Source organism: Cryptomeria japonica, chromosome 11, assembly GCF_030272615.1.
Source record: "Cryptomeria japonica chromosome 11, Sugi_1.0, whole genome shotgun sequence".
Lineage (NCBI taxonomy): Eukaryota > Viridiplantae > Streptophyta > Pinopsida > Cupressales > Cupressaceae > Cryptomeria > Cryptomeria japonica.
The window spans coordinates 672,807,619-672,823,031 of NC_081415.1; the positions used below are offsets into that span (position 1 = coordinate 672,807,619).

General features: G+C 34.1%; 1 protein-coding gene across 1 annotated transcript in view; it reads right to left on the reverse strand.

Annotated features, from left to right (window-relative positions):
• Positions 1–6,237: 6,237 nt before the first annotated feature.
• The window catches only part of LOC131070695 (uncharacterized), a 75,708-nt gene continuing 66,532 nt past the window's right edge, over positions 6,238–15,413 (reverse strand). Inside the window, exons 4-5 of the mRNA XM_058006293.2 lie at positions 7,344–7,511; positions 6,238–7,123 (exon numbers count right to left, since the gene is read on the reverse strand). Of these exons, the coding sequence (XP_057862276.2) occupies positions 6,620–7,123; positions 7,344–7,511 (672 nt within the window). The 3' untranslated portion in view covers positions 6,238–6,619. The remainder of the gene's footprint in view (positions 7,124–7,343; positions 7,512–15,413) is intronic.

The following is a 15,413-nucleotide window of genomic DNA, read 5'->3' on the forward strand; positions in this document are numbered from 1 at the left end:
ATTTGGATTTACAATTTTGAGGAGTCTATCAATATCAAGACATGAATTAGATAGTTGTACATATCCATCACATTCATTTGAGGTCATTAACCATGTCACAAGATGTGTAAGAGGGGGTATCTAATAAATTACTATTCAAACAACATAGTTTGGAGGTAGAACTACAAGTGAGGTTTGTAAATGTGCATAGGAGGTTGAAAATTTTGAAATGTAAAGAATTGGAGGAGATTGAGGTTTGGAGTTCACTTTTTAAATTGCAAGGAGGGCCAAAATTTTGTGGGCAAATGTATGGCATAATTTTAGAAGATGAGAATTAGGGCCAAGAAGCATGCTTGCAAGTTGTAAGGAGTAAACAAGTCCACAAATGAATGATTATTGAAAAGTGGAACTTGGCATATAATTTGAAAGACTTACAAAGATGCATGGAAAAATGCAAGGAATAGAGGAGCAAAGGATGTGGAGAAGCAAGAATGTGAAGAATTCGAGATAGATGGAAAGAGGGAGGTAGTAAATGAAGTTCAAATTGCATTTTTCACAAGATGTAATCATGCACAAAAGGTTTGAAAGTGTATAAGCAAGATAGAGGAGTGGAAAAGTAGGAGGTAGAGGTTGAAACAAGTTCGTAAAATTTGTAAACATGATTAGAAAGTTTGACAATCTAAATGAACATGAAATTTGAGCAAAAAACCTCCAAAAATTAATATTTTTAATAGATTGACTAACATAAAGGTTCCTATTGGTGTAAAACACAATATTGAACATGACTTGACCAACCACAAGAACTAGAAAATAATACAAGAGAAGAAACAAGGGAAAGTGTAGGTTAATAGGCTACAAGAAAGCCTCAAAACACCAAGAGAAGTAGTGCTTGAGGTGATAACCTTTAACTAGTAGCTCCATGAAATTTTCATCCAAAATATTAAGATGAAAATTTCTTGACCACACTTGTTTGTAATTTGATAGGGTCCAACCTAGAAATCTTCAAAATTTTCATGTTTCTCTGTCTATAGCCATTGCAGTCCACATGTATTAAAATCATATTTTTTATAAAATAAATACTTCATCCTTTTTTATATAATAAAATTCTATCATGTGCAACTTTGATTACTTTATCAAGCTCTATTATTTCATAGAATATATGATATATGTTAATGCATGATAGCTTTGATAAGATAAATGATTGAACGAGAGATAAACGAAGTCTCTCATTCAATCATTTATCCTATCGATAAACTATGAGGAAAAACTTCAAGCTATGTTTCTTCATTTGATGATCATTCTTCATTTGTATATGTTCAATCTACTTAGTTCGATCAATGCTCAAACTATCGATAATCATATCATAGCACAGTACACCGATTAATATCGGTTTGCATTATAACTGTGATCACCGATTATTATCGGGCTAATCATGTATTCTAATTTATATCGGTTGATTTATTAAACAATGAACAAATAATGGTTATCGAGATTAACCGATTGTTATCGGGTGGCAAAGCATACACTGATTGGTATCGAATTACTAATTAAGCGATCACTGATTGGTATCGGGTAACAAGTCACGTAGACACCGATTGGTATCGGGTAATAAGTTAAGTATGCACCGATTAGTATCAGGTTGTTGATTTAAGTATGCACCAATTAGTATCAAGTTGTTGATTAAAGTATACACCGATTGGTAATTGTAAACAAAGAGTCAAAGGGTGCGATCAAGTAATGTCTTGGTTGGTAAAGACATGACCGGTCAAGGCATTGCTTGATCCTTCCCACTTGCATATACATATCAATCGATATTTGTGAGAAGGACATTGAAATCAATAAATGCTCCTCTCACCTGCCATAGAAAAGAAGATAGTCAGATTTATCATATAAATAGATAATACATAGATCAAGAAAATAAAAACTAGAATATAACTTGCATATTGAATTGAGAATTGAACATCATTTACAATATATTGCATCAATTTTCGTTCCTCCTACCTCTTGCAACAACTTGTAAACATGAAAATTCCAAATTGATAGGAAAATTGGATTTTGATCCATAAACTAACTCATAGGGGATCCTTCCAATATTATTGCAATTCACCTTGCTATCCTAGACAACAAGTTTAAGTTTATCAAACCCTCTTTTCTTATTTGATTCAAAGGTTCTTTTGACGATCTTCATGATGCTATTTTTGCTTGATTTTTCTTGACCATTGTGTTGGGGATAATAAGGAGATGAAAATGATAGACTGATCTCATAGTTAGAACACAAGTCTAATATCTCTTGAGCCTTGGTGCGCATTGCATTATCAAAAAGTACTCTTGTAAGCACAACAAGTGTGGGTGTGTGTGTGTGTGGATATATGACCCAACCTAGTGACCCCACAACACCTTGCCTTAGGCTTAGTTTTTTTTTTTTAATTTTGGGGCAACGAAAGAGGTGAGCTGGGGTGAGACTAGTCCCAAAGGACTGACTACATAGGATCAAACAATGTAGCCAACAGACAAACATGGTTGGTGAGAGTTGAACCTTGGACCTACATGGGACAAGCCCAAAGCCTCGTCACAACCTTACCAACCATTTGAGCTAGTGGGTTTCCCCAAGCGTAGTTATTAAATTTAGCAAGTAATTAATCACAAGTTTATATCATTTTATCCTATAGTTACTCTCTTTCATCTTGACGATGGATCATAGAATGTAATCTGAAATGTTGATGCAAAAAAAATATTGCATAGTTGAATCCAAAAATCACTTTCTATGAGTTATTACAATATTAACAAAAATATCATCAAAAGTGTATAAGCATTGAACCCTCCAATTGATGATCCCTACTAGAATTACTATTCTCTTGCATTTGAAAAGAGTTTTGAGTAGACTTACCTTTATCTTTTTCTTTAAATGTGGCTTGCTACATATTTTCTTGGGTGAATGTTTCTTCACAATCTGGAGGTTCTCTTGAATTCCTTGTTTCCATCTTCAAGGCATTTTTTTATTTCTTCCCTTGGGTTTAGTAGACAGAGTTGCAACTCTTCACTAAAGAAAAGAAATGAAAAATTGTAGAAATAAATAAATATTTTTTTCTTGATTAGTAGAATTGTAATGATCTTGAGGAAACATTTCAAGTTGGCATATCCTTAAAAATGGTACTAAATGTTGCTTCTCAAACATATAGACTCACAAATCCTAAAGAAAATAGTGAAACCCAATGCAAGGGAATATCATCAAGGGTGAGATGTTGAACTTATGATCAAACAATGGCATAATAGAAGAAATAGTAAGGGTGGATAAATCCCCTTTTCTTTACATTGTACTAGGATAAGTGTTGTATTCCTCAAGGTCTTCAAGATATGATACCTAATAAAAATGAAAGGATAAGTTCATGGCCCTGACAACCATACCTAATCTACTATGAACTCAAATATGTCATTAAATTTGGTATCATTGCTAGTTGTAGCTATAACTCTAAATTGTCTAGATGAGTAGATAAGAATTTTTTTTGCTATGAAACCAAAATTAACAATAATACTATTCATCGATAAGTGAATCCACTTGAATTTGATACACATGGCAAAAAAAGGCAACATACTTATGTAATCCACATAATATTAATCAATTTCAAAAAAACATAAGATATGCTATGAGTTGCACCATTAAACCATATAACCATGGTAGAACTTATCTCTACTTCTAAACTAATGAGGATAATATATATTAAGTGAGGTGTTTTGTCATTCACTTCCTAAACTAGTGCTTACTCCAATGGAAAACAAAGTCACAACCGACAAGAGAATGGCACATTTGAAAAGCATACATGGAGATAGATTTGCATACACACATAAATCAAAGGTAAATTTAAGCAACCAATCATTTTTAATAATCCTTACAAAGCCACGATAACCCAAATGAAACAAGAAGAATGCCACGATAAAGACTTGCAACATATTAGAATGTTGTCACATATTCATCTAAATCCTATCATATCACACTAATAAATGTGGCAAGAGGAAACTCACAATTCAAATATCCCTTTGAGTTGTTACAAAGTGCCATAGAGAAATCCAGTTATAAGCACAAATTCACTTGAAAACCCTAGAACTTGAGATACTTGCAATTAGGGGAACAGAAAAATGACCAAACCTTTCATAAAATTGCATCCCTATATACATATTACGATTCCATTTATATCCATTATGTTGTTTGGCTAGGGTTGTATGGGTATTTTATAAGTCATTTAATTTGCTAGCATAGTCAATTATAAGGAAATATCTCGGGTGTATCATTGGTAACCTAGGGACGAATACACATTTTCGATAATCAAGTTTTCAAGTATCAATTTATAGGCATTTCATTTATCACATTTAAGTTGCTTCTACCCATTTTCATCAACATCACTTGTCTTCACATTTGTATCCATGTTGTTGGTTAGTCTATTAGTATTTGGACATGACCTAGATGGTTATAAAGTTTATATTGGATTCTTTCATGTTCATTAATGATATGCTAGGAAATTTAGGAAGTAGTTGGGCATTATTGCTCATATGATGAAGTTATGAGGGAGAATTGCAAATGAGGTTTACAAATGTGCACAAGATCCTACAAGGTTTACAATGTAGAATTGATGGGGATTAGGGTTTGGCATGAGTTTTACAACTCATAAGATACAAAAAATTGTAAGCTAATTGTAAAAAAATTATGATGGAACTATGGTTACATAAATAATTGAAGCTAGGAAGCATGTTTGCAAGTTTTAAGAAGGGCTTAAGTATTTGTAAATGAATGGCTACTAAAAAACATACCTTAGGATGTAATTTCTATGACATGCAAAGTTGGTTGAAAACTCCAAAATTGTTTGAAGAACAAAAGACAGGGGAAAGTGGGAATGCTAAGAATTGGATCCAAGAGTCAAGCTTGTAAAATTTGCAAACATATATATATAAAAAGTGAAAGTTCATAAATAGAGTGGGGTATGAAGTAAAGGTAAAAGTTCACTTTGCACAGATGAAATCATGCATGAAAAGTTAGAATGTTTGTGAGGAAGAGAGGTGAGAAAGTGGAAGGTGAAAGTTGGAAGCAAGTTTGAAAATTTTGTAAACATGCTTCGAAAGTATGAATCTCCAATGAAACATCAAATTTAAACCATATATCTCCAAAAGAAAAAAAATTGTAGAATGGAACAACACAATGGCTCATATGCATGTAAATTTGAACATTGTACATGATTTGACTGAGGTAGCTTATTAATGATTTCTTTATTAGTACTTTTTGATGGGTCAAAATAAGGACTCGGGTGATACTATAAGTATGAAATACAAAATTTAAAGGAATCTTCGAAATAATTCTACATACATGACTGGTAAAGCTCATAAAGCTTTCTGTGTGGAAAAACTTCTAAGTTTCCTTTTTTATTTCCTAGAGTAAATTTTTTATGTTTCCAAAGAGTTACTAACTTTAATTGTGGGCAAGTACATAATATTCAATATAATAAGTTACTATTACTATCCAACTTCTGAAGATTCTTTATCAACACTTTTTCTTTTGCATTTCTATGATCATGTTCTAAACTAGTCTTTATTTGACTATTACTCGTGTTAAAAATATACATGATTGATCAGCAAGTGGACTTTTAATCTAACATGTATCTGATTTCATCATTTAATTAATGTGGCTTCTAGATTAGATTGTGTGAGAATTTTTGAATCCATGTTTTAGATCACAATTAGTATCCCTCATCAAGATAATAGAGAGCTAACAGAGACAAATGATGATCAGTTAGTGGGAACATCTTAAAAAAGGAGATGGGAGAGGGGAGGTGGCATGAAGCTCAAAGCAAAAGTGGTGTAAAACTAGAAAAATTACTTTGGTTTTGAGCCTCATGACACCTCCCCTTTCCCCTCTCCTTTTTTAAGTTGTTCCTAGTCTATAATTGATAATCTTTTTTCTCTCTTAGCTCTCTATTATCCTGATGATGGATCAGAGTGTGATCCAAAACATTGATAAAAAAACTCAGTGTAATCCAAAAGCAACATCAATTAAATTATAGATTGTGAAAATCTGATATCATTAATTTTCATAATTTCAAATATGAACAGTTCAAAATTCTCGAATGACAAAAAAAATTCTCAATAAAAAACAGGATGTATATCATCTGATAATTTCAAGCGACAATAAAAAATAGGAAGTTTTATTTGCATTATGCATGTATACATATAATAGTTTAGAGACTACATAATCAATACATAATTGATACATAGTAAACCTATAATTGATACATAGTAATTCATTAAATATAAAACATGGGTGTATCAAACATATAAGATCAAAGTGTAAACCTATGGAAAATACAAACTTTGTTATGCTTGTGTACGTATGCTTGCTTGTTTATCTCAGATATTTTTTGTTGTTTCATGGCTGAATGTGTAGGTGGTTTATGTTTGTTTCTCTCAAAACATCAAATAAAACTGGTGCATGATTGCCTCTAGATCACTGAAATTTTTGTGCAGCACAAAAAGTTTTGTTAAAACACCTATAATCTTCCTCTTTATCATACAAAACCTTGTCCAACAGTACCTACAAGTCCAGGCTATTCATGTTCCCTCAGAATATGGGAAAGCAATACCCAAACCTAACAACTTTTCAACGTGAATAGTCATGTATATCATTTTGCACCTCAATCAATTCTGTGTCAGCTAAACACTCTTCCGCAGAGAGAGGTGGGAGTTGCTTCAATTTTCGCTTCAAATTATGCTTATGCCAGTCACTCTTAAAATGATCTCGATATTGCTTTGCCTCTCCTACAATTGCATTGCAGGTTGCACATCTTTGCTGTCTTTTCTCTTCTTGAATAATCTTTGCACCTCCACTGGCAGCTTCTTGGCTAGTGTGACTGTTTCCACCTGATGAATTGTCTGCTGCAATTGTTGTTTTATGCATACTTACCATCAGTTCTTTAACTTGACTTTGTGATTCACTTGTTCCTGGCTCAGAAATGTGAAAATTTCCTGAGGGAGCATCATTACCATATTCAACTCTTACATCTTCATCCTTGTGAGTGGACATAGACAGAATTTCAAGCCTCCCTTTACATTCTCGTACTAAGGCATCACAATCTCGAAAGTAGGCAGGTTCGATCTGAAAAACCTACATACAAGGAATAAATAGAAATCATAGTAATGTCGACAAAGAACAAAAGTAGATCAATGAGACTCACAAGTACACCTACTTACAATAGCAGGCATAGACGTTACAGAAGTCTGCAGGCTGAAAAGGCGACTACTACTAAAATGCTTGATAGATTTTACTAAAAAAACACCTCAATTTGCTCAAAAACATAATAATATTTCCTCCGTCTTTTTCTTACCACAAAAATCTGATTACTGGAAACCTCTTTGGACTCTATGGAGGGGTTCCATGTGTCAAATTTGTTTAGCAAACTATGTTCTTGGTTCTCAGGGACTACAAGCCGCAGTCTCATTGGTGATCTTTTTATAGGAAATTGTTTCTGAAGCTCACGGATTAGATCCAAAGCCTGCATAAAAGAAAAGGAAGCCATGGAGAAACCGGTCTTATTAGCAGTGATAGAAACATTTTCATTAAAATAACACAAAATTAAAGGCTAAATGGGAGATCCCAAAAGAAATAGTCCTAATTTTTTGAGAAAAACATCATTAATTTTCCTACCACTTTGATGGATTACAACTATTTATTAGGGAATTTAATATAAAAATTATTGTTCTACTCAGCCAAAGCAGAAAAAGCAAAGCGAAAATAAATTGTTACATCGGTACAAAGCTCATTATCTTTACTCACGAGTCACAATATAATTTAATTTTTTAGGATGCTTATTACGATATGCTTTCTAATAATTATTGCACATAAAGTTCAACATCACTTGAGAAATGCTCTATGTTATTGCAGTGGCTTAAAAAATGTAACAAAGAAATAAAATGAAATGTCATGTCCCTTCTCAAATATAAAAGATTAATTGAGATAATGACCGTCCAAATGAGACATTATAAAGCTACATATTTCTTTCTTTTCAAGTACCTTTTAATTCACTTAGAAGTAAAAACAAAAATAAAAATAAAAACAGGGCCCAATTTTGGAGGTGCCTGTATGGGGGAGGATAGCACCCAAATTGGAGCATCCATTTTGTAATTGTTGAATTCAAACTTTCAAATCTTGAACTCTCAAGGATGAAAACCCTTGTTTGTGAAATCCATGGGACGAAAACCTTCTTGGTTTCCATTTGGATTTGAGGACAAAAACCCTCCAATCCAATTGGTGGTCGTTCCATTCTGCAATTATAATTGAGCTTATCGTAACAACAATTTTCAACTCTTAACATTTTATGATTGCAAGGAAATCAACATTTTATCAATTTTGTGGAATTTGCACGTGTCTACTGCTGCGCCAATTTTAAGTCATTTTGCAATTTTGAGTTTAATATTTATCATGAATATTGAACAGGATTTATCAACTATATTTGCTGCCATTCCAAAACAGCCCAATGCTATGCATCAACAACATTATCAGCACTCTCTACAGGTGTTCAGCATTTTTCTATAAGTTCATTTCACTATCAACCCGGTGATCTGCAATACACCTGGCCATACAAGTTGACGTGATTGATTTTGACCTGCACCACATCCTCTATCAGCAATTTTGATAAAAAATTTCATCCTGTTGCCATACAAGCTATATGGCTACCTGTAAGTAAGGGTGTCAAATACTATTTTTAGATCAGGTTATTTACTGCTTAAAACACTGCCAATTAAGGATTTGACTAGCCACCTAGAACTGATAATTTATTTAATGTCCAGGTGTTTTATCATTACTAATATTTAGTGACCAGATTTAAGCTTTCTTAATTAATCTGACACCGATATTCATTGGATCTATTCGCTGGTTGTTTCAATTAAATTCTGAAACTTAATTACATATTCTAAATGTTGTTATTGCTGATCCTTACAATTGAAGGGTTTGAATGCATATTACTAGAGTTCATTTTAAATTTCCTAAAAGCATCTTACTATTCCATTAAAATTTCTTAGGATTTGATTACATTATTTAGCATTCACTTTCATTGCATATATCTCCAAGGTTCTCAATTGGAAACATTGCAGTGGTATCAGAGCGCTTTGATCTTGCTAACCTATGATTAGATCTAATTTTTAGATTCAGACCAGTGAAAAAAAGAATTGTATTTTATCAAAAGAGATGGTCACAAAATCAGGATATGGAAATAAAAGAAATGGGGGAATGAAGTCAAAGGGTTTCGATAGATGAGAAAGCATAAATCTAGTTTAATGTCATTGTCAGTATGAGCCAAGGGCAGCAACAAATTACAAATCTTAAGGCACAATTATTCCAAACAATGCAGAATCAGCAATCAATACCCCTACAAATGAAGGAAGCACTACCACAAACAATAAGACTTTGGTGGGTTCCACATCTCAGCCTTTCTAGCCTAAATTTCTGAAAAGGAAGAAGGGCCACCTAAAGAAGAATAGTAAATTTAGAATGGGAATAATTTTTAACTTACTTTGAGTATATTTCACCCAGCCATGCCTCTCACAAATTTCTACAACCTTGAGATGAGAAATGAACAAAAAAACAAAAAGAAGTCAAATGCACGCCAACCTCATAGAAATGTGCAGCATAAGATTGGATAAGTTGGCCATTCTTGTTTTTCATGGTTCAATTAATGTACAGCTCGTACTTGGATCAAAAAATTGGACATAATTTTCACTAAACCCTATGTATGAGGAAGAAACTCTAAAAATTGCTACCCTGCCTACATTTGGAAGGTATAGCACATGAATAGTGGTATAGTGGATTAGTTATCCAAGGATTAGCACATTTATTGATTGCAACTATAGACGTATAAATCTGACCACTTTCCTAAATAAATATTTAATATTTATTTTAACCCCATTCCTCCTATTAATTAAATTCTATTTAATTAATGTCTTCATTTTCATCTATTTGGTTGAATTACTCAATTTATTTAATTAAATTCACCTAAACCTTTTTTAGCCTTTAATTAAATAAATCACTTATTTAATTAATTCCCCTTTCTCCCTTTTTAATTAAATTGATCTTTGCAAATAAATAAATCTAATTTATTTATTAAAATCCCCCCACTTGTATTTATACAAGTTGCATCTATTTTAATTGATATAAAGTAATTTTATTTTAATTAAAATCCTTTTCCCTCATCCACTTGCATTTTCCTACATCTCCCACTTGCCTCTTAAACCCCTTCTAGATTCTTCTAATCACTTCCAATTTAGCCTAATTCATCTCCTAATTATTGTCACATTCCTAAGCAAAGGGAAGTAACTTCTCAAAGTCTCCAAAGTCTTCAATAACCATTAAAGGCTTTGTGTCTTCAAATGGTTAACCTCTAAAGTCTTCCAAACCATTAAAGGCTCTTACATAACCATTTATGGTTAACTCATCTTTGACCCTTGGTTAGAGACTTTCTTCTAACTTAACCATCATTTTGACTCAAGGGTCTCATTATGCATTCATGGCTTTAACCTTGGTTATCCTATTAACCCTTGCACAAGAGTTTACCCCTTGGGTAAAAGCTTTATCCATTGGATAACCCTAACCTACCCTTAACCCTTACCTCCCAAGGTAACCTTCATGTCTTCTTAGACATTTAATGCTTCTTGCATCTCCTCTCAAGCAACCTCTTGTTGACAATTGTCACCATTTCATTGGTGAAAATTGTAAACATGGATTGATTAACTTTCAATCCTAGCCTTTATTAAGATTATTAAATCTTAACCATCCATTGCCCTATTTTCCCTATAAATAGAGCTCTCATTCTTCATTTTCAATAATCTCCATGTTTTCATGCCTCTACACTATAGCCTAAATTACTAGACATTTTAGCCTCTCTTTGTTAAAACATCATCATAAACATTTAAAAGCATTTCATTTTCATACCATAGAATATTCATGTTACGCTAGCATATCATGTTAGGATAATTTGTTAATCTTTTATCATATCATTATCTTCATCTTAACTTAATCATCATAGTTTTAAACACATCATATAGATCTTAGAAATGCAATCATGCATGTAGATCAAATATCACTCGCTCTTGGAGTTGTTATTCCTAAGTCATTTGCTCAATGATCTGAGAGCAAAACATTGACTTTAGGGATCCTGTGAGATAGAGATCAATGGGACACCCCTTGGGAAGTTGAACTAATTGAATTAGTGCATATACTTGCACCAAGGGTCTCATTGGTGTGTGGATCTTCTAATCTCGAGTTGTTCGTTTTGGTCACCGCATTTTCCCGCATACATTTCTGGTGCCCACCGTGGGGCTCATCCCCAAAAATAACATCATTTTTGTGCAGGCTAAGGATTACAAGCATGTTGGAATACCCTTTTAGCGCATCTATGGAAAACTGTAGTGCATTCATCGCACTATTTAGCGCATAGGACCCATCATCCAGCGCTTCTGAACTTCTTTTAGGCATATAACCTTCTCTGTTTTTTTTGCGCATAAGAGTATCATCGTAGCACATTCAAGCATCAAAGTAGTGCGTAGGTGTTTTATTTTAGTGCTTTAATACCATTTTTTAGCGCGTAGCTCTGACAAAGGAAAAAAAAAGTTTGTAACAAAGGTAGAAAAATTAGGCTTGTATAAGCCCACCAAATGTTTTTTGTTGATTTTTTGACTTCTTTCCTTGCAGATTTTAACAGTTTCTTGCAGGTTGGAGTTAAAATTAGGCTGATTTCTTTCTAGCTTTTTAAAGTTGGATAAAAAAAACTTATTTTTCCTTTGGATTAAAAAGAACATCATCTTTCTTTTGGGCATAAAATCAACCCCATTTTTCTTTTGGTTTAAAAAGAATCAGATTTGCAAGTTTAAAAAGAGCAACAAATTCAAATTTGCTTTTTTGCAAGATTAAGGGAAAACACTTCATTTTGGGCTCTAAAAATAACATCAATTTTTTTTTCAATTTTCCTGCCAAAGGTAAAAAACACAATCCACATTTTCTTGCAAGATTAAAAAGAACAAACAACTTGTCTATTTCTTACAAAGCAATTCACTTTCAAGCAACGTGCATTATTTTAAGTTGACTAGGATTTCATTTCCTAGATTAAACCAACAAATTGCTTTGCTTTGTGGAACTAAAAAGAACACCATGCTTGTTGGAGCAACATCTTCAAATAGAGGATAGATCATCATTGCTTTGAAGGTTAAAAAGAACACTTGTATTCCATGTCTCGAAAGTGGTAGGAATATGCTCTCCCCTTAATTGGGTAACCAAAAAACCAAACCATTCTTTTATGATTTCTTTTACTTTAAAGCAATTAAATCCTTTAAAAGGCTTGCCCTCCCGAGTTGCCCTTAGGGCGCCATTAAGTTAAATCCTTTAAAAGGCTTGCCCTCCCGAGTTGCCCTTAGGGCGCCATTAAGGTCGGTGAGAGGGGAACGACCTAAGTGGGAAACGGCTTTATCGCCAAGTATTCCAACCCACTATAATTAAATGTGGAGGCTGACGAAAGTCCCCTCCAACGGTTTTGCTCACTGATTAGTCTTCCCCCAATATCTTTAAGATACGTAAAGCTTTTGTTCTAAAGATTGGGAAGCCTCTCGAGGGAGTTTATCATTGAAGACCAAACAAAAGCCTAATTAAAAAACCATAGAATTAGAAGCTTTGAGCCGAGTCAATTACCAAACATTGGCAATATCATAGTGCAAGGGTGGGGAAGAATTTGCCCCCAAGATCACTCACCATATATCTCCCAAGATAACTACTCAATTGTGAAGCAATTCACTTTGGGTTAAGGGGGTGACAAGGTTGTTTGAGCTGACAGAGTATCGAGACTAGTGGGCTATGATGTTGTCAATGACCCTTGAATAAAGAGTCTGCTTGATCTGTCTTTTTGTAATCCAAACCAGTGAAAACATCGGGGATTTGAAAACATCCCCAAAAGAACATACACTATTTGTTTAGCATAGACAAGTTGTTATCTCTTCTATCTGTTGTGTTTTGAAGTCATTTTCGGAAAAATCATCCATCAAAATCACAAGAGTTATTTTTCAGCATCACAGCAAAAACATCAAAACAAAATTATTAGGACAATTAGCGCATAGGAGAAACATCCTAGCGCATCTCAACCATACAATAGCGCATTCCAACCAACAGTTAGCACTTTCATCACTCACATTAGCGCATGATCATTATCACACTGGTAAGAATTCAAATAGCACTTGTCAACATCACTGTAGCGCATAAAAGCATCAACCTAGCACATCAAAAGCATATTATAGCGCATTCATACCAAGAATCAGCGCGTCATAGGGACATAATAACGCATAACCTATTCAACAATTGTATTATCAAACAATCTAAAATAGTGCGTTGGAGAGGCAGCATAGCGCATTTGAAACGTTATTTAGCGCTTTGAGAACATCCTTTAGCGCATCAGGTCTCTGTCTTAGTGCGTAGTCGAAATTAGTTAAAAACAAAGAGCAAACTAGTCACCTTGTGAAATTTTTATCAACAGTTTCGGATACCCGTTTAGGTCCTCTAACAAATCTAGCAACGATACTTCAAAAGGGAATCATAAGTGAGAAAATTTCGAATCCAACAAAGCACTCTTAAAAAGAGTTTTCAAATCTTCAACTAGCTTGAAATCCGATTTCATCCAACAAAATTAAAAAGTATCAGAACAGTGATCAAAGTTTCCACCATCCAACAAATCCTAACAAAACAATACATAGTTGAATCCTAAGTTGTCAAATTAAGTTTCTACATTAGCAAACCTGACTCGTATCATTTGACACACTTTGTCGTGGAGGCGAATCAAACTAAACCTCTACTTGATAAAGTAAACTTGAGTTTCCAAACAAAGTATCTATATCCAAACATCAACATCAAACATTGATCATTTGTGTATGACCACTCCTCATATTTTGACAAGTCTTCATCAAAAGACTAAGTTGAAGAAGAGATAACCTAGTTCTAAGGCACTTATAAAAAGGAATAAATTTCTCTATATCAATCATCAACTCTTTGCGTCGCATCGCGCATTCTTGCATCATATGTGGTTGTATATCCAAAGAAAAAAAACGAATTTGACAAAGAGCCTTTGAGAAGTAGGGCTTCCATTCAAAAAGCGACATTCAACCAACGCCTTAATAGGGGAGGAAGGATTAACCCCACTTGGTTCCCAAAGTTTTTTATCACTTACAATGAAGCTCGACCTGAGCCACCAACTCCACCAAGAACCCCAATAGAAGAAGAAGAATTCACTACGGTAGAGATATATTAATGTTCGATGTCACTTGATCTCAGAGAAACAAAAAGAAGGAATCACAACTAGAATCACGTATGGGTCGTAGACTATCCAATCCTTTTGATGAATATGCAAATATGGGAGAAACAAGGATCACCGAAACTTCTCCAAGAATGTCAAGAGAACGCATCTTTCCAAAAACTCGTAGAAAGACTTATAGAAGCAGATAAGGAAAAATATCTACTCATGCTAACTAGCAAAGGAGTCAACATTCATGAGGATTTCGACACAGAAAACTAAAGGAATATAGATGAGAGAATTTCAAGAACAAGAGCAAGAAACTATACCTATCAAGAACAACGGAGAGAGGAAGAGGCACATGATCAAAAAAAAATACGTAACCAAGATCATACCCATGAACAAGACAACACCCACGAACAAGACCATGCCCGCAATCGGGACAGTCTTAATGAAAGAGGGGAAGCTCCCCATTGAAGGACAAATGCACCCATGGCTGCTCTTACACAACTCCAAACACTTCAAAGACAAATGCAGGACATGCAACAAGGAACCACGGTACGATACTCCTTAGATGAAATTTGTCCTTATCCCTTTGATAGGAGATTGAACATGGTACCTTTTCCCCCAAATTCAGATATACCAAAGTATGACAAATACGATGGTAAGAGCGATCCCCGTGATCACGTTCGGGAATTTTGTACCATGAGCTTAGAGTTTGCTCACAACGACACATACTTAATGAGATTATTCCCAAGAAGATTGGGAGGGCAAACAATAGAGTGGTTGTCAAAGCTCACACCTCCCATCAGATCATTTGATGAGTTGGTAAACAAATTCATAGCACAATACTCCTATAACATCCAACACGCAATCACCATGCTAGATGTGTGTAACATGAAACAAAAGAACAACGAAACATTCATGGTGTTTCTACAACGATGGAGGCACATGGTCTCAAGATATCCACGAGATGTGCCTAAAAAGGAAAAGATGGAAATCTTCATAGACAATCTAAATAGTGAGATGAGTTATCAACTCAAACTACAATGCATACCATCTTTTGCGAAATTGATAGAAAATGGTATCCAAGTAGAGGAAGCTTCCATCTATAAAGGAACATTGAAGTTCTTTAAG